Consider the following 18,136-nt stretch of genomic DNA (forward strand, 5'->3'; position numbering starts at 1 on the left):
CTTGCGGAGACCCATGGCTCATGTTTGAGCCTCTTTGCCTTCAGGACGCACATGCTTGCAACGGGGATCTTGTGGAATTGTCTCGGTGTCTATTTTCCGGAGCTGATGGGGCAGATTCTCTCTCTTCAAGTTACTGCAGAACTTCGGGTTGTTTGTTTGTGTAGGGTTCTTTGGATCTAGGGCAAGCCTGTGGCACCCCGTTCTCCTCCATTTGAGGCAGGGGTAAGCACCTCTCATCTCTTTGGAGGTTGGGCTGCTTCTTTTTGATCTCTCACCTCTGTAAGGAAACAGTTCTGTGGGGTTCTCCGGGTTGACTATGCCTTGGGATGTTTGCTGGATTCGTGGAGTGTCAGCACAGAGGATGTAGTTTTGGAAGATTCGGGTGTCTGGGATCGTTAGAGCAAAACAGGGGGCTTGCGAGAGCTGGGTCCTGGAATCGGAGAGCGGAATTGATCTGGAAGGAGGCACTAGCTGAGATAGGCTTACCCCAGTTAAACACTATGATCAGGCAGAAAATATGGGGTGCAGGAAAGCGATTAGAATTGAGGGTAGGCCTTGATGAAGATGATGGGGCTACTGAGGGGCAAGGATTGACTAGTATGTGCAGCTGAGACAGAAAGAATTCAAATACTGGGGCATAGTTAGCTTTTGACTGAAGGGAGACCTATCCTCTTGAGCTTTTCTCACCCCGACCGACTGCTAATCTACGTGCCTCTCTTCCTTCCTTGCCCAGTGTGGGTTTCTTCCTGTCTGGGATTTCCCTGCAATCATCTTTTGTTCAGCCTGATAGGAGGTGGGCAGCCTGAGAGGGAAGCCCCATGGTAGAAAAGCCCGAGATGTTTGTTTCATTTTTAAAAAAAATGGGATTTCAGGCAGGACTTCTGTTTTGAGGGGCTTGTCGAGATTTTGAGGGAAGACCCCAGGTAGAGGCGAGCGTTTGCCCTGTATCAGCCTGTCGAGAGTCAATCTGCTTTGTAAGCATGTGGGGGTATGTGTATACTTCTCTGGTGTGGTAATCAAGGGTGTTTTCCAGTTGTGGAAGCAGCGTATGTATGTTGCGGGGGTGCTCTTCGAGGGAGAAATATGCAGTTGTGGAAAGAGTGAGCGCGTGGGCATGGTGTGTACATTTTGGTGGAGATTGTTTGTATGGTTCCTGTACACTGTTGGAGACCACGTGGTCTTGGGGCTGACTCCAGGGGGTGGGCCAAGACTGTCACCCCTTTCCATGGAGCACCTGAGAAGGCCGGAGGCCGCACAAGCACCTGGGGAGGCTTGTGAACCGCTCCTCTTTCAGGTTAAATTGCTGGTGCTAAGTGCGATGTCATGGATAGAGTTGGGCTGGAAAACCCAAGTTCGAATCCCTGTTTTGCCAACATAACTCACCGACGGGCCTTAAGCTACGTCACTCTTTCCTGGTCTACCCAAAGGTCAATGTGAGGATAAAAAAGAGAACTCCCAGCCTGTTGCCCTGGTGGAGGAAAAGCAGGAGATGCATGTAATAGATTGGGTTGTAGTAGATGGGTGTTGTAGGAGAGTGTGCATATGTAGTTTTGTTTCATTTGTTTAGTTGCTTCATTTATCGTCTGCCATTCCAGCTGGGGCTCCAGGCAGATTCCAGTTCTGCCTGAAGGGTGGGGAAGATGTCCCACTATGAGTGGGCACGCAGGGTGTGTTTCAGAAACTTGGTGTGGTGTCTCTCTCTGTGTGTGGTTTTACTCAGAAGCACCTCTGTGAGAGCACGTGTGGTGTAGTGATTAGAGCGGTGGACGTAAGACCTGGGTTCAAATCCCTGCTTAGCCAGTCATTCTTTGTCACCCTAACTTACCTTGCAGGGTTGTTTGGGTATCAAGTGGAAGGAGGAGGGGGGAACTGTGCATGCTGGCTTGAGCTCCTTAGAAGAGCAGGTTAAAATTATAATACATAAATGGGGGCGAGAGCTTTGGGAGAGATCCGTGGGTGTTAAGTAGTGTGATTCTGTTACTGTCTAGCTGACATTTGTGCATTCATTTGCAATATAGGCAAAACCTTTTCTGCTCGAGATGCAACCTTTCCATAAGCAGGGAATTCTTAATGGGGGGGATACATTTTATCGTCCATGCCTTCCCCCCCCCCCATTCTGAAGTGGAATAATCCTAAAATGGCTGTTTGAAACTTGTTGATTGGTCTTTAAGGAGAATGGATAAAAAGTTATGACACCCTCCCAAGTTTCTTTTGTTTAGTAGAAGCAAATGCTTGTGAGGATAAGGCCCAGAATAGAAAATTAGGTATTGGGGAAGAGGACAACTCTTTCCTGACAGGTCAATTCCTCCTCTCCAATGTTATCCTGGGAATCAACAGATTACTGACCTGATCTTCTCTGGGGAGCCATTGGCCTCTGAGAGCGGGTGGTATCAATCCTTGGAGCAAATCCATCCCCGAAGGGGGGCTTCAGAAGCAAGGCGTCTTGGTGGCTGGTTTGGCAGGACCCCATAATGGTTGTCTCTCAAGGCAATGCTCACTCATGTGCTGGCATTCATCCGTGCACTCCCCCCCCCCCCCCCCGCAGATCTACCACAGAGATCCGGAAGGAGAAATCACGTGACGCAGCACGATGCCGCCGCAGCAAGGAGACGGAAGTTTTCTACCAGCTGGCTCACACCTTGCCCTTCGCCCGGGGGGTCAGCGCCCACCTGGACAAGGCCTCCATCATGCGCCTGACCATCAGCTACCTGAGGATGCACAAGCTACTGACCTCTGGTGAGGACCTGCTTGCCTTAGTGATGAACGCATGAAGCTGCCTTCGGTCCATTGAGCTCCGTATCGTCTACTCAGGCCAGCAGCTGCTCTGCAGGGAGGGTCTCAGGCAAAAGTCTTTTGCATCACCTCCTGCCAGATTCTTTGACTAGAGGTGCCGGGGATTGACCTTGGGACCTTCTGCATGCCAAGCTGATGCTCCACCACTGAGCCACAGCCCTCCTCTTTGGGCAGAGGAAACAACTTCCATCGCCACTAGGGTGCTGGGAGATGGTTGTAAAATCTCTAGGTCTGTATCTCACTCTGCCCCCCCCCCGATTCCCAAGATACACCCCAGTCATGCTGGTGTGCCTCTGATAATCTAGACCCCCAGGCTTCCCAAAGGCATTCCAGTTGGTTTCAGATGCCACCCAGATGTACCCTGCACACAAATGCCTCTTTGCTACCAAGTTCTCGCCGCAGTGGCTAGCTGCAGTCCCAGGCTAGCCTCATGGGACAAGATCAGAAGATAACAGTAAAGAGCTTGGTGGTTGCTTTGCGTCTCTTCTGGAATAACTCTTGATACAATTAGAGATGTTTTCCCTCCTTCTAGATCTCCCCTCCAGAGAAGGGGCTGTGGGTCAGTGGAAGAGCCTCTGCTTTGCATGCAGAAGGTCTCAGGTTTGATCCCCAGCATCTCCAGTTAAGGGGATTAGGCAAGTAGGTGATGTGAAAGACCTCAGCCTGAGCCCCTGGAAAACCGCTGCCGGTCTGAATAGACAGTGCTGACCGTGACGGATCACGAGTCTGATTCAGTGGAAGGCAACTTCATGTGTTTTCAAAAGGTCTAGGCCTATCGGCAAGCAGTTGTTTAAAAGGATTGGTGAGTTGCAAGGAATATAAGCGCACTGATGCTGGTGGTGGGAGGCTGCTTGTGTTACCTGCAAATGAATTGGTGCCCCTAACCCTTCTTTTGAAGCCCCAAGGTCCCTCAGGTTTCTAGACCTTATGACTGTCATGAAAAGCTGGAAAGTGCATGGGGAATTCTTAACCATGGAACCTGGGTTGTAGCTCCCGGAATACCTGCGTGATGTCCCCTCTCACTTCTTTAAATTTCCTCTCCCAAACCCACCTTTTCTATGAACATCTTAAGCATAACCTCTTTGTCTCCATCTTCTCCTGAAATGAAGCCGGTGTCTGTGCAACTGAATGCACGTTCTTTCCCAGTTTACCCTCCACACCTCCTCCTCCTCCTCCTCCTCCTCCCTCTGTAGCCTTGACTGGGTTTTTTCCCCCTTTTATTGTAAGCTCCTATTGTTTTGTTACTTTGCAAAGCTCTGCGCACAGTGGTGCTCTGAGCTGACACTTTTTGAGCCTGTGGGCACCTTTGGCATTCTTACACAGCATGATGGGTACAGCCACAGAATGGCTGCCACAGCTTATCTTCAGTCACACAGTGAAGATCCTTGTGCTGTGGTGGCAGCTGCTGCCAAAGCAATTTTTTGAAAGAAATCTGCATAGCCAATCAAACTTCCCCTAGCCAATCAGAAGCCTTGGTGGGCGAAAGCCTCACCTGGCCCTCCCTACTTTCTAAAAACACTTGGTGAGCACCAGGAAAGGTATTGGATGGTGCTCAAGGGCACCATGTTGGGGACCTCTGATCTAACCGGTTTCCTTGTTGCAGGACGGAGCCTTTCTTTCAAGAACTTTGTCCTGGGAAAGCAGGATGAAGCTTGTGTTCATCCAGATGCAGTCTTGGGATCAGGGTGTTTTTTGGATCCGGGGGTGGCGGCTCCGTGCGAGGCATGAGTCACTGATCCATGAATCCCACCATTCCTCACAGCAGCTCACTTGCGCTGCTCTGTTGCAGGAGACTGGAAAAAGGAAGTGGAAGCAGAGGAGCAGGTGGATGCCTATTACCTGAAGGCCCTGGACGGCTTCCTCATGGTCCTGACAGAAGAGGGTGACATGATCTACCTTTCCGAGAATGTCAACAAACACCTGGGCCTCAGTCAGGTGAGGGCAGCCTTCAAGCCACCTGGGCAGGGTGGAAGGAGGGCAGAGGCTAGGCTGCTTCTGCTTCTTGCCTCTTTTGGAGTTCTGCCACGCTGGTGGGAAACACATGGCCGAGACAGGCAGCAGAGGGGAAGCTTGCACCATGGCTGGGCACGCTGGAATTTGGATTTGCAGCAGCATGGGGACCATGTGCCTAGTGGTCTGAGCTGGAACATGGCTTCTATACCACCAGCTAGCGTTGCCAGGTCCCTCTTTGCCACCGGCAGGAGGTTTATGGGGCGGAGCCTGAGGAGGCCGGAGTTTGGGGAGGGGAGGGACTTCAATGCCATAGAGTCCAGTTGCCAAAGTGGCCATTTTCTCCAGGTGAACTGATCTCTATCGGCTGGAGATCAGTTGTAATAGCAGGAGATCTCCAGCTACTACCTGGAGGTTGGCAACCCTACCGTCAGCACTTGAGGTGGCTTTGAGTTGAAGCTACCTAGCTGACCTCATAAGAACATCAGAAGAGCCCTGCTGGGTCAGATTGGTGGCCCATCTGGTTCAGCATCCTGTTTTACACAGTGGCCAACTGTTACTCTGGAGGACCGACAACAGGGCATAGAGGCCAATGCCTTCCCCTGATGTTTCTTCCTGGCACTGGGATTCAGAGGTTGACTGCCTCTGAATGTAGAGGTTTCCTTTTGTCACCATTGCTAGTAGCCACTGACAGACCTCTCCTCCATGAACCTGTCCAATCCCCTTTTAAAGCCGTCTGTGCCTGTGGCCATCACTATATCCTCTGGCAGCGAATTCCACATTTTAATCCCTCTTTGTGTCAAGAAGTATTTCCTTTTGTCTGTCCTGGATCTGCTGCCCATCAGCTTCACTGGGTGCCTTTGAGTTTTAGTATTTTGGGAGAAGGAGAAAAAGTTCTCATCGTCAACACTCTCCACCCCGTGCATAATCTTGTGTCCTCCCTTAGTTGTCTCTTTTCTAAACTGGGCTCCAAGGAGCTTAGGGTGGTATGCATGCTTCTGTTCCTATTTATTTTGTCCACACAACAACCCTGTGAGGTTGGGTTACAGGCTGAGGGAGAAAGACCAGCCCAAGATCACTCAGTGGGGATCTGAAACCAAGTCTGCCTGTTTCTAGTCCAGCAATTATACCATGTTCTGCTGCGCTGACTCTTGGGGATGGGGCAGAGTTCGGGGGCAGACATGCAGCCGCACTGGTCTCTTGGCTTTCTCTGTGTTCTGTGAACCCTTCAGCCCCAGAGACCCATTTTGCTTTTCCTGGTGGATGATAAGGGTACTTCCCCACGACTGGGTTATTTTGGGCAGGCAGCAGGGGGTTGAGAAGACAGCCGTTCCTCCTCGGCTGAGGGCAGCTGAACCATAACCAGGGCTGAGTGAATGAAATCTTATCCCAGTTGCCGCAAGGCCATGTTACATGTTTCGGGGACCTGGGATGAGATCCTCTAATGTGTACTTTAAAAAAGCTGTCATGGTGGATCCTATTTTGGATTAGGGCTGTAGCGATTATGGGTGTGTGTGCGTGTATTTTTTCTTCCGGGGTAGTAGCTTGGGGAAGCCAGTTTCTGTCTGCCAAATAGCACGAGAGAAAGTGTTAATTCTACCCCTCCCAACCTAGCAACACAGTTTCTTAAATACACCCCCCCCCACCATGACTGCCTTTACATGTTGAGAGATCTGATCAAGGATCTGCCAGTTAATACGGATAATGGTCTCGCGCCCCAAGTGGTGGAATATTGCATTTAGGAGTCCTTTTGGGGGGTGGGGGAAGTATCAAATACAAAATAGAACACTTGTGGCTTACAGTGCAATCCTAAAAAAGAGTTACTCCAGTCTATGCCTATTAATTTCAATGGGCTTTGACTGGAGTAACTCTTCTTAGGATTGCAGTGAACACATTCTCATTATTTCTATTTCTGAGCATTGGAAACTTTTGTAGATTGAAAAAAAAAGCACACACAAAAAGCTCTTTCAGCCTATTAGTTCTGGCATTTTTCTCTGTGTGTTTCAGAGAACCTTATTATTTTTTCCCCCAAACTGCAAATTGATTTTTTAATTGACCTGTTCGTTCTACTGGAAAATTTAAAGCGCAGTGGCCGCATTTTCCCCCCTGAATGATAATCCTACCCTCCAAGGAAGACTGCATTACCCAAGCAATGTTCAAATGCTCCCATTTACGCTTCAAAATCCACCAACGCTGCTTTTCCTTTGAAACGGAGCAATTATATTTGATTTTAATGTGTTGCTTGAGTATTCTGCAAAACATTCTTCTTTACCGTATATTTTTTCCTTCTTCTTCAACTTCCCTTTTGTAATTGAAATGCATTCTTCTCTGCTGCCGATCAAATGCCTTCTGAGGACGTTTTCTTTTCAATATGTGACTTGGCTTTAAAGTTCTTAATGACATACGTGGGAAGACGGGAAGGGAACACAGGGAGGGGGTGGGATTCCTGATTGGCTGCCTCCAGGGAGCCCCAACCAATCAGTGAGCTCTTGGCACAGATGCTCTCCTTGGCACATGTTTTTGCATGTGGCTTCATGTCTGATGCCTCCGACCTCCTCCCATCTCCCTGATTCTTTTTTCCCCTTTCCTTCCACTAGCTGGAGCTCATTGGGCACAGCGTCTTTGATTTCATTCATCCCTGCGATCAGGAAGAGCTTCAAGATGTACTGAGCCCCAGGCAGGGTGAGTTCTGCACGCAGCCGTATTTCCTGTGTGTACCCATTGTGGGTAGTAAAGGGGAGGGCCGAAGCACCCCTGTCTGTGGGACTGATACAAACGTGTCAGCGTGGGGCCTCTCCTTGGATGCAGTCCTTTACGAGACATACCATCTGGAGGGTTTCAATAATGCTTTTTTAATTTTATTTCTAAAATAGTGTTTGTTTTATTTCTCAGAAGACATAATACACTAGATTGTAGTAATGCGCAAAGCTTGAATCTTGGGGAAAGAAATACCTGCAGCAACTCCCCGTTAACCTTTCTACACAGTCCCATTCCTTTCTAGCACTCCCATCAACTGTGCAAATAAACGTTAGCATTTTTAAAAAATTAAATGCACGCACACGTTTCATTCCTGGAATACACTGATAAATGCTATAGCCAAGTGGGAGTGGGGCTGTTCTCCAAAATAGCCTTCTCAATGTCTGCTCTTCCTTTTACACCGCATGAAACCATCTTGTTTCTGTCCATGAGGAGGAGCCGTGGCTCAGTGGCTGCGCACCTTGGTGTGCCAGAAGTCCCCAGTGCGCTCCCTGGCATCTCCAGTTAAAGACTCGCGGGTAGCAGTTTTCTGGGAAAGGCCCCTGCCTGCATCAGACCCTGGAGAACAGCAGCTCGTCTGGCTAGGTGGCTTCCTGTGCTAGCTTCCCTCTTCACATGGCACTTGCAGAGCCAGCTCCGGGTTGGGAAATGCCTGGAAATTTAGGGGGTAGGGCTTGTGGTGGGTGGAGCTTGAGAGGGGAGGGCCCTCAGCAGGGTGCAATGCCGTAGAGTCCGCTCTCCAAAGCTGCCATTTTTCTCCAGGGGAACTGATCTCTGTAGTCTGGAGATCTGTTGTAATTCTGGGAGATCTCCAGGCCCCACCTGGAGGTTGGCAACCCTGTCGCAGAGGCATGGGTAGGCCAATGCTGATTCCCTTATGCAACTTCCTTTGTTCAAGGTCACCAACATACATGCCTGCTTTTGAGCTTTTGTCCCCCCCCCCCCACTACCTTTAATCTCTCGCTCCTGGAATAGGCTTCCAGGACACCCGCAGGATGGCTCCCCCCCATTGTTCTTGAAATCTCACCTTTTTCTCTGCTGCAATTGCGTAGTCCTTGCGGACCACTTAAACCAAGCCTTCACAGTGTGTGACGTAGCTGCAGTCACGGGGACTCTTCCCCTGTCTCGGTCTTACAAAGCTGTCTTAAAAAGAGTTGGACCATTGGTTCATATGTTCTGACAGGCATATGTTCTGCAGGGTCGCAGTCAGAGAAGAGTTTCTTTCCCCCCAGCATCGGCTCCATAAGATGGATTCATCTGTGTGCCTCATTTTTACCTCCAGGAGGGCCTCCATGTTTCTCCCCTTCTCCATTTTATCCTGCCTACGTTGGCAGAGAGTTTGTGTGTGTGTGTGTGTGACTGGCCCAAGATCACCCAGTACGCTTCATGGCTAAGGGGGGAGTTGAACCAAGGTCTCCATAACCTTTTTGAGCCTGCGGGCACATTTGGAATTCTGACATGACATGGTGGGCGCAGCAACAAAATGGCCGCTGCAGGAGGCAGAGCCAGCCGCAAAACGATCGCCACGGCCTAACTTCAGTAACACAGGGCAGATCCCTGTGCTGTGGTGGCAGCTGCTGCCAAAGCAACATTTAAAAAGAACTGCACAGCCAATCAGAGCCTGCTTGGCAAAAGCCCTCCCTGGCCCCACCCACTTCCTAAAAACACTTGGTGGGCACCTGAAAAGGTGTTGGCTGGCGTCTTGGCGCCCACAGGCACCATGTTGGGGACCCCTGCTCTAACCACTGCATCCCACAGAACTCAAATCCTAGTCTGACCACTCTTAACTCTAAGCAGAGTTGCTAGAGCTTGAATCAAGGTTCCGTGTTTGGGCTACGCCTAGGCTTACCAGGTCCCTCCTCTGCTCCGGCGGAAGGTTTTCCTGGTGTTTGTGAGATCGCGCGTGCACATTCCAACGCGATTGCGGCACTTCCGGTTTACACCTGGAAGTGCTGCATCGCAATGGGGTCTTCCTTTACCACTCAAACAAGGAGCGGTAAACGGCCTCTTGCGATGCGTTTTACACCCAGAAGTGCCGCATCACAATGGGTCTTTTACCACTCAAACTAGGAGTTTGAGTGTAAAATGGCCCCTTGCGATGCGGTGCCTCGGGCAGGCGTGCATGCACGCGTTGCCTGCCGGCCCTCAGTTGGTCGGCAGGCAGCCAGGTGGATTGGCAGGGGTTTGCCCGCCACCACCTGGCACTTGGCAACCCTAGCTACGCCAGGAAGTTTGGGATCCTTCTCTTCATCCCTTGCCTCTCTCCCCTTGTGTCACAATCGAGATGTGTAATCTCCTTGGGGCAGGGATCTGTTTTTGCTTATTAGGGCTGTTAAAAGTTCCCTGGATATTGGAGCTGATAGAACAAGCAGCTCCTTAGTTAACCAAGCTTTGCCAATCTCCAGTTTGTGTCAAGAAGAGAAGCCAAACCCGCTTGCCTGTTACTCCTCGTTCCTCTTCCCTTTGCCTTCTTCCTGCCCCGGTTCTTTACGGACCTTTCCGATCCCTCGACCTCCGCAGGTTTTTCAAAGAAGAAGGAAGTGAAGACCGAGCGCAGTTTCTCCTTGCGCATGAAGAGCACCCTGACCACCAGGGGGCGCACTGTCAACCTCAAGTCTGCCACCTGGAAAGTGAGTGCAGCTGGGGGCGGGGGGAGCGCGCTTGGCGCTGTACAGATATCACGGGGGGGGGGAGAAGGTGGGCGAGGAAAAGGGTGGTCGGTGGGGGGACTCCATGGAAACAGGGCTCCGGATCAGCCGTCGCTCTCCAAGAGGAGGGTCAAGAATGTATTTTGCCATGGAAGTTAGAGGCGGCTTGAGTATCTGTGGGGCACAAGGTTCTGGAAAATTGCCAGTAAGGGGGAAAGCCACTGTAGTAAAACCAGCAGTTTCCACGCTCTATAGGGTTGCCAGGTCCCTTTGCTCCACCGGCGGGAGTTTACGGGGGAGTGGCTAGGGGCGCGTGACACTTGCGGCCCTTGCACGAGTTGCCGACATCACTTCTGGGTTTACTCGGAAGTGACATGGGGGCTCTAGCAATCTCCGCTGAAACTCTATGGATTGGCGGGCTGTTGCCTGCCCCCACCGGGCAATTGGCAAGCCTAATGCTCTAGTATAAGGTTCTCCAACATGGTGCCCACCAAGCTTTTCAGAAAGAGGGTGGGGTCATTATAAGGCAAGGATAGTTATTGGCTGCTGCCTTCATTCATATGAAAAGGTTTCCACTGGAGCACTGGAAAGCAGCTGGGACTTTCCTGAGCCGGTGTGTATTTCCATTCCCCCTTCAGGCTTTCCTTCTTCTCAGGAGGTGAGAGGAGGGAAGTATTCAGTTTAGCCCCACCTCCTGCGGCAGCTGCTTTGCATTTGGCTCCGCTTCCTGTTGGTAGCCATTTTGGGGTCCCCAACCCTTCTCAAAGTCCCAAAGGTGCCTGGAGGCTTAAAAAGGTTGGGGGCCCTCTGGTCTAGTAAGTGGATCAGGGTGAGATCCACATATCATTGGATATCGCGTCTTTGTAATGAGCCAGCTCCTGGATTTTAGCCCTCTGTCTAAACAGGAAAATCCAGGAGCTGAAACACTGCAGTGGTGCCGTTTCCAGCAATGTGTGGATCCAGCCCAGGGTTGGCGCCTGGTTGCTACAATACTGGATTCCGGGCCCGGATGGTGACGTAGTCCTAGAATTGTGGTGTTCATGGTGCCGGAGGATAGTAGGTTTAGAAGAGGGACCTCAGAACCCCAGAGATACCAGCTCTTGCATAGCCATGTGGGCTCCTGAATAGCTCCTAAATGTTTTTAGAAATTAGCGGCCATCGAGTCAAGTGCCCTTCTGAGATGTTAACGCAGGGGTCCCCAACCTTTCTGAGCCTGTGGGCATCTTTGGAGTTCTGACACAGGTTGGTGGGCGTGACCACTAAATGGCCGCTACAGGAAGCTGAGCCAATCACACCCAGACACAGGAAGTGCAAGTGCAGGGGGGGCGAGAGGATTAATATTTTTAAAACCTGGAAAAGTGTGAGAGAATGAAACCAGAACTGTGGTTATTTTAATCTGTGCAGCCCACCAGATTAAATGTGATCAATCAGAAGTCCTGCTGGGCAGGAGCCCCATCGAGCCCCACCCATTTTCTTAAAACACTTGGCTGGCACCAGGGAAAGTATTGGCTGGCATGATGGCGCCCACGGGCACCATGTTGGGGAACCCTCTGCCGAAGTATGAGAGAGTGTAATTTAATTGAGGAGAAGGAGCCCCGATTGTTGGAAACATAGACCCTCTCAGTTGTTTTTCATTCTTCCTTCCAGCAACACACTGGAAGCAAAATAGCTTCTGGACAAACAAGGAAGGTATATCCCTTAATTCACAGCCTCTCTAGTTGGCGATGGTCCTCACTGATTTAAAATGTACCTTTCCAAATTAATCAACCAAGGTAGCATCTTTAACCCAGAATAAACATGACACCTTCTGTGGTCTTTATGGTGGGGTCTGTTGATGGAGAAAAAAATGTGTAAAGCAACAGAGGTTACAAAGTGTTTATCTAATCACTTGTAGCTCCTACAAGGAATTACAAAATAGTAGTTAACAACAAAAGTTCAAATAAATTGCAAAACATGTATTACTTTACACAAATAATGAGCAAACGCAATAAGCAAAAGTGTTGATAATATAACATAAAATCACAACAGTGACAGGTTTGCTGGCTAGTATCCCATTTCGATATCCTTCTTCGGACTGTAGCCTTGAAATTCAACAATAAACAGAAGTATAGCTAGTACAGATATCACAGAGTAATTATATATAACTTGTTTACAACAGGTTACATGGGACTTACTGTAGCTATCATCAGAAATGAAGTAATTATCCTTTATGACACATAAGTCTGTAATGAGTAAAATAAAATACATAACAATTAGTAAACACAAGCACATAAAGATAACATGGAAAATCTCCCAAACCCAATTTAAAGACTTACAATATGAGACAATGAAGCCATAAATACAATTAACACGTGCAGTGTAGACGGCTGCCGGCTGCGGTAGAGTTCATCGCATCATCCAAGCTTATATGCATGTGGGGAAATACATGCTGAAAGGGACCAGAGCAAACTGAGAGCGATATTCCATGTGTAAACCTCAAACACGAGCAAAGTTTGTAAAAAAGGAAATAGGTCCAAGCGATCATTAAGGCCACATGGAGCGAATGTATTTAAAGTGTCTGTCGCTGAGCAAACCCTGCGGCTCTAGCAGCTGCCGTCCATCCGTCGTTCTGCCCCATCACTCCCCACAGGTCCTGCACTGTGCCGGCCACATGAGGTCGTACGCGCCTGCCAAGCTGGCGGGCGAGAAGGAGCTGGAGGGGGGCTTCACGGAGCCCCCCTTGCGTTGCCTGGTGCTGATCTGCGAGGCCATCCCGCACCCCGCCAACATCGAGACCCCGCTGGACAGCGGCACCTTCCTCAGTCGCCACACCATGGATATGAAGTTCACCTACTGTGACGAGAGGTGAGGCAAAGGCAGCTGGGAACGTTTTGGGACTGGAGCCTCCAGGGGCGACCCCTTTTTCCCGTGTAGACATGCTCTGGCACTCCTGCTGGTGGTTCTTCTCATAAGCCCTCTGTCCATACTGCCAAGCCGTCTTTCTTGAATGCCTTGGCAAGGACGTGCCTCTGAGCCCTCCTTTCGCTCGTGGCCTTCTGCTGAACGTGTAACACAATCTTGTTTGAGAGGCCTGAACAACATGCTGCTTCATTAGCTGCAGATGGTTTCTTAATGTGCTTTCTGTGTCTTCTGGAGGCAGCCATGTTCTGCCTTCTGCTTCTGTGGTTTTTGCAGCGCTGGATTTTGTTTTTAAAAAGTGGATCGTAAGCCACCTTGGGGGTCTTGAGGGAGGGATGGACAGGGCTCCAACGGTCTAAATAAATCAGTAAACAGATGAAGACATTCCAACCCTCCTGCCTTTAGCTCCATGGTGCTCTTTGTCCCACTGGAGAGTATAGTTGTATAGTGGTTGAAAGTGGTGGACTTCAATCTGGAATCATAGAGTTGGAAGGGACCACCAGGGTCATCTAGTCCAAGGCCCTGCACAATGCAGGAAATTCACAACTACCTCCCCCCCACACCCCCAGTGACCCATACTCCATGCCCAGAAGATGGCCAAGATGCCCTCCCTCTCATGAATTGCCTGGGGCCATAGAATCAGCATTGCTGACAGATGGCCATCTAGCCTCTGCTTAAAAACCTCCAGGGAAGGAGAGCTTACCACTTCCTGAGGAAGCCTGTTTCACTGAGGAACCGCTCTGTTAGAAAATTGTTCCTAATGTCTAGACGGAAACTCTTTTGATTTAATTTCAACCCGTTGGCTCTGGTCTGACCTTCTGGAGCAACGGAAAACAACTCGGCACCATCCTCCATATGACAACCCTTCAAGTACTTGAAGATGGTTATCATATCCCCTCTCAGTCTTCTCCTCTTCAGGCTAAACATACCCAGCTCCTTCAACCTTTCCTAATAGGACTTGGTCTCCAGACCCCTCACCATCTTTGTTCCTTCCTCTGGACATGTTCCAGCTTGTCTACATCCTTCTTAAATTGCGGTGCCCAAAACTGAACACAATACTCTAGGTGAGGTCTAACTAGAGCACAGTAAAGTGATACCATCACTTCGCATGATCTGGACACTGATGTAGCCCAAAATTGCATTTGCCTTTTTGATGTAGCCCAAGATCGCATTTGCCTTTTTAGCTACCGCATCACACTGCTGAATCATGTTCATCATTTGGTCTACTAAGTGGCACCTTCTGGATTGGTTTCTCCACTACTCCATATGAGTGGCAGACTCTAATTGGGTTGGCTTCCCCACTCCTCCACATAAAGCCAGATGGGTGATCATGGGCTAGTGACAGTTTTCTTAGAGCTCTCTCAGCCCCACCTACCTCACAAGGTGTCTGTTGTGGGGAGAGGAAGGGAAGGAGATTTTAAGCCGGTTTGATTCTCCTTAAAAGGTAGAAAAAATTGGCATATAAAAACCAACTCCTTTTCTTTTTCTTCTCCAAAACTGCCTTTTCATCATGGCCTCGGGGAGGGGGCATGGCTCAGCGGCAGAGCCTGCTCTTGGCATGCAGAAGGTCCCAGGTTCAATCCCTAGCCTTTCCAGCTGAAAGGACCAGGTAGAAGGTGATGTGAAAGACCTCAGCCTGAGATCCTGGGGAGCCGTTGCCATCCGGAGTAGACTCTAGTGACCTTGATGGACCAAGGGTCTGATTCAGTATAAGCCAGGCAGCTTCATGTGTTCAATTCTTAAGGTGCCTCATATAAAATAATCATTTTTAAAAGACATCTATTATTAATAAGAACACATCTCTGTTTACAGCAGTTGGTGAAACCCTGTTTTCTGTCTTCCATCGCTGCCACTAAAATCCTTTAACTGATCACAGCCAAGGGAAGAGCCAAATCCATCTTTCCAGGTTTCTTCCCTCCCCCCCCCCCCCAAATATGTTTATTCTATGCTGGTAATACATAGCATTTGAGTTGGTCTCATACAAAATTAATGTACAGTCATTCACAATTGATGAATATACTCACATTCCAAGCAAACATTAACCAACATAAAAGTCTTCGCTACACTAACAGCAAAATCCCAGAAAATGTCATCCTTGTTACCATCTTTCCAAGTTTCTGATAACCATCCTCTTAGGTTTGCCAAGACTCCTGGTTATATAACTGTTCCGTGGAGCATTTATTTTGTGAGCTGCCCTGAGTTCTCCATTGGAAGGGCGAGATAGATGTCTGAGCACATAAACGTCCAAGCCAAGAGACAGATGGATCCCCCAGCTACTTGGGAGGCATGAGGGGAGTTTCCTTTGGTTCTAGGAGCCAGCAAGCGGGGTGGGGGTGGGGGTGCTCCCTGGGGTATCCCTCAGCCCGTGCTTCTTGAGGAGGAGGGAATGCCAGCCTCCTCGTCTGCCTTCGGCCCTCCTCAGGTGTCAGAGGTATTGCAGCATCTGGAACTTCCCCTTTCCAGCACGTCTTTTTTAATTTTCCTTGCATAGAGACCTCTGACTCTGTCCCCAAGCCGGCTGGAGGCACTGGGCAGTTTCCCGGCAATGCCATGTTGCTGGCCCTTTGGTGGCAGCACGGCACACAGTTTTCTATCCCTTGGAGATAGATCACGATGGGTCGCCATGTTAGTCTGTCTGTAGCAGTAGAAAAAAGCAAGAGTCTAGTAGCCCCTTAAAGACTAACAAAATTTCTGGCAGGGTAGGAGCTTTCTGGCAGGGTAGGAGCTGAGCTGTGACTCACGAAAGCTCCTACCCTGCCAGAAATTTTATTAGTCTTTAAGGGGATACTAGACTTTTGCTCTTTTCTACTCCTGTCCCTTGGCAGAGAGTTCTGGGGTTTATGAGCAGCAGTGTGGTGAGTCTCTCCCACCCTGACCCATGCCACGGTTTTGAAATCTTGGTGATTCCCAGACACACACCTCCAGTTCAGGATGGCCAAGAGGGGAGATCATGGCCATGACAGGAATGTCTTTTAAGAAGCCTGATCCTATTGGCAGGGCAGTGCTGGCTGGTGTAAATTTAGGTCCAAGCTGGAACAATAACACCCCAGCCTTGGGAGAGCCGCTTTAGTGTCTCATTCTGGCTGTCTCTCTCTCTCTCTCTCCCCGGGCAGGATTGCCGAGGTGGCCGGGTACACGCCCAAAGACCTGCTGGGCTGTTCCATCTACGAGTACATCCACGCCCTGGACTCTGATTCTGTCAGCAAGAGCATCAACACCTGTAAGTCATGTCTGCCCCCGCTCCTGGCCTGTTCCTTCCTCCCCTGGGTTTTTTAGAAGGGTAACATTCTGATCTGCAGAAAATAAAACCACTCCTTCCAGCGAAAGAAAGAAAGAACAAGAAAACAAAAGCGGCAGACAAGAAAAAGTTCTCATTATGGTGGCGTTGGAAGGGTGCAGAACAGAATATCGGGGTGGAAATGAACGTCCTGAGAACCGTTGAGGGCTGCTGAGGATATCCTCTTGCTGGCCTCCCCACCCCCTCCCCCCTTTTTAGGTTTGGGTATGTTATCTTGAGGGGGCAACCTGTCGGGCAAACATGAATATGGGTGTAATTTAGGGGCCACTTGAGTTTGTGAGTTGAGGATTATTTTAATTGGGATTTTATTGTTTTAACTTAAAGTTATTGTTACTTTTATTGCTTATCACTATTGATGTATTTTAAATGAAGTTACCCGCCCTGAGCCAGGCCTCTGCGGGCTATATGTCACAAAATAAATAAACCTTGAGTATTAGCTCCTGCAAGCTAAGCTTCTAGCCCTCATGAGGGCTGCAGTGAGCTTGAAGTTACGTGGGTACTGTCTGGAGAAATCTTGGCAGCCAGAGAGGGCGATTCGCCTTCCCACTATGGCCAGCAGAAGCAGAATAATGCTTTAATCTGCATTAGCTGCATGGATCATGATTTTCTTGGAGAGAGATGTCTCCAAAGCATGCAGAAGGCGAGTAGCCCCGAACCAAGGCGCAGTTTAAAGGGCTCGTCAGAAGAGTGGCTTTTGGCATTCCTGCAACGTTGCTTCTGTTCCTTCCAATAGAAGGGAGGCTGTGAGTTTATCCCAATGGATGGCAGGACTTTGGGATTTGGCTAGTGTGGGGTAAGGGGCTTGGAGCAAAACTATGAAGGTTATTAATGCCGTGTCCTTCTGTGGTGGTTCTGTCTGTAAGCCAGGCATTCTAACGCAAACAAGCTGGCTTCTTCAGCTTGCTGCCGGTCTCTACTTTTGTGCAGGTGCTTTAAAGAACAAGCCTCTAGCCCTTAATGTTCTGCAGGGAGAGATTGGGAAAGAGGGGGCTTAGGAAACAGAAGGGTGTTGGCTGATGTCTTCCAGATATCTCCCAGATTCTTCTCCCATCTCTCTCCCACCCCAAATGTCCTGTGACCTACGATCTTGTCAGTAGCTAGCCAGTAGGGTTAAGAGCGGTGGACTGTAATCTGGAGAACTGGGTTGGTTTCCCCACTACTCCACATGAAGCCTGCTGGGTGACCTTGGGCTAGTCACAGTCCTCTCCGAACTCTCTCAGCCCCACCTACCTCACAAGGTGTCTGATGTGGGGAGGGGAACAGGAGGTGATTGTAAGCCACTTGGAGTCTCCTTAAAGGTAGAGAAAAGCAGGGTATAAAAACCAATTCTTCTTCTTCTAAGTTCCCTTCCTTCCACCCTTGCTGATGCTGAGTTTAGTCATGAACCACAAGGTGACCGAGCTACTGTGGAGTGCTGGTTCTGGCAGGGTGCCCTGTCCGCATGAAGGCCTGATCATGCCAGGCAGGTGGTGAGACCCTGGAGCATCTCCTTTGAAGTGTGGATGGCGGGGAGGGGGTTGAGCTGCTCCCTCCCCCTCTGCCCATGACCCGTTGGAGCCTTCACACAGCCAGTCCCTAGACATCTCCTTAGTGGCAAAACCACCTCAGTGGTTCATCTGAAACCAGTGTTAGCAGGATTAAACGGTAGGTAGCCTTTGGGTAGAATGGTGCACGTGTGCAAGTTCAGGTAAGCGTTGGGACAAATATATTTAAGAGAACACAACAGAAAAAGGACTTTGTTTAACTTTAGAATGCAGCTTTATAAAGTGGGGGTTTTGTGTGTGTGTGTGGG

The 18,136-nt window shown here is 49.6% G+C and overlaps 1 protein-coding gene across 1 annotated transcript in view; it reads left to right on the plus strand.

Moving 5' to 3' along the window:
* Nucleotides 1-18,136, plus strand: part of HIF3A (hypoxia inducible factor 3 subunit alpha) — a 45,640-nt gene that overhangs the window by 18,687 nt on the left and 8,817 nt on the right. Inside the window, exons 2-7 of the mRNA XM_056847027.1 lie at nucleotides 2,546-2,736; nucleotides 4,583-4,728; nucleotides 7,341-7,425; nucleotides 10,021-10,130; nucleotides 12,778-12,992; nucleotides 16,160-16,266. Coding sequence (XP_056703005.1) covers nucleotides 2,546-2,736; nucleotides 4,583-4,728; nucleotides 7,341-7,425; nucleotides 10,021-10,130; nucleotides 12,778-12,992; nucleotides 16,160-16,266 — 854 coding nt within the window. The remainder of the gene's footprint in view (nucleotides 1-2,545; nucleotides 2,737-4,582; nucleotides 4,729-7,340; nucleotides 7,426-10,020; nucleotides 10,131-12,777; nucleotides 12,993-16,159; nucleotides 16,267-18,136) is intronic.

This window comes from Euleptes europaea, chromosome 3 (genome assembly GCF_029931775.1).
Source record: "Euleptes europaea isolate rEulEur1 chromosome 3, rEulEur1.hap1, whole genome shotgun sequence".
Taxonomy (NCBI): Eukaryota; Metazoa; Chordata; class Lepidosauria; order Squamata; family Sphaerodactylidae; genus Euleptes; species Euleptes europaea.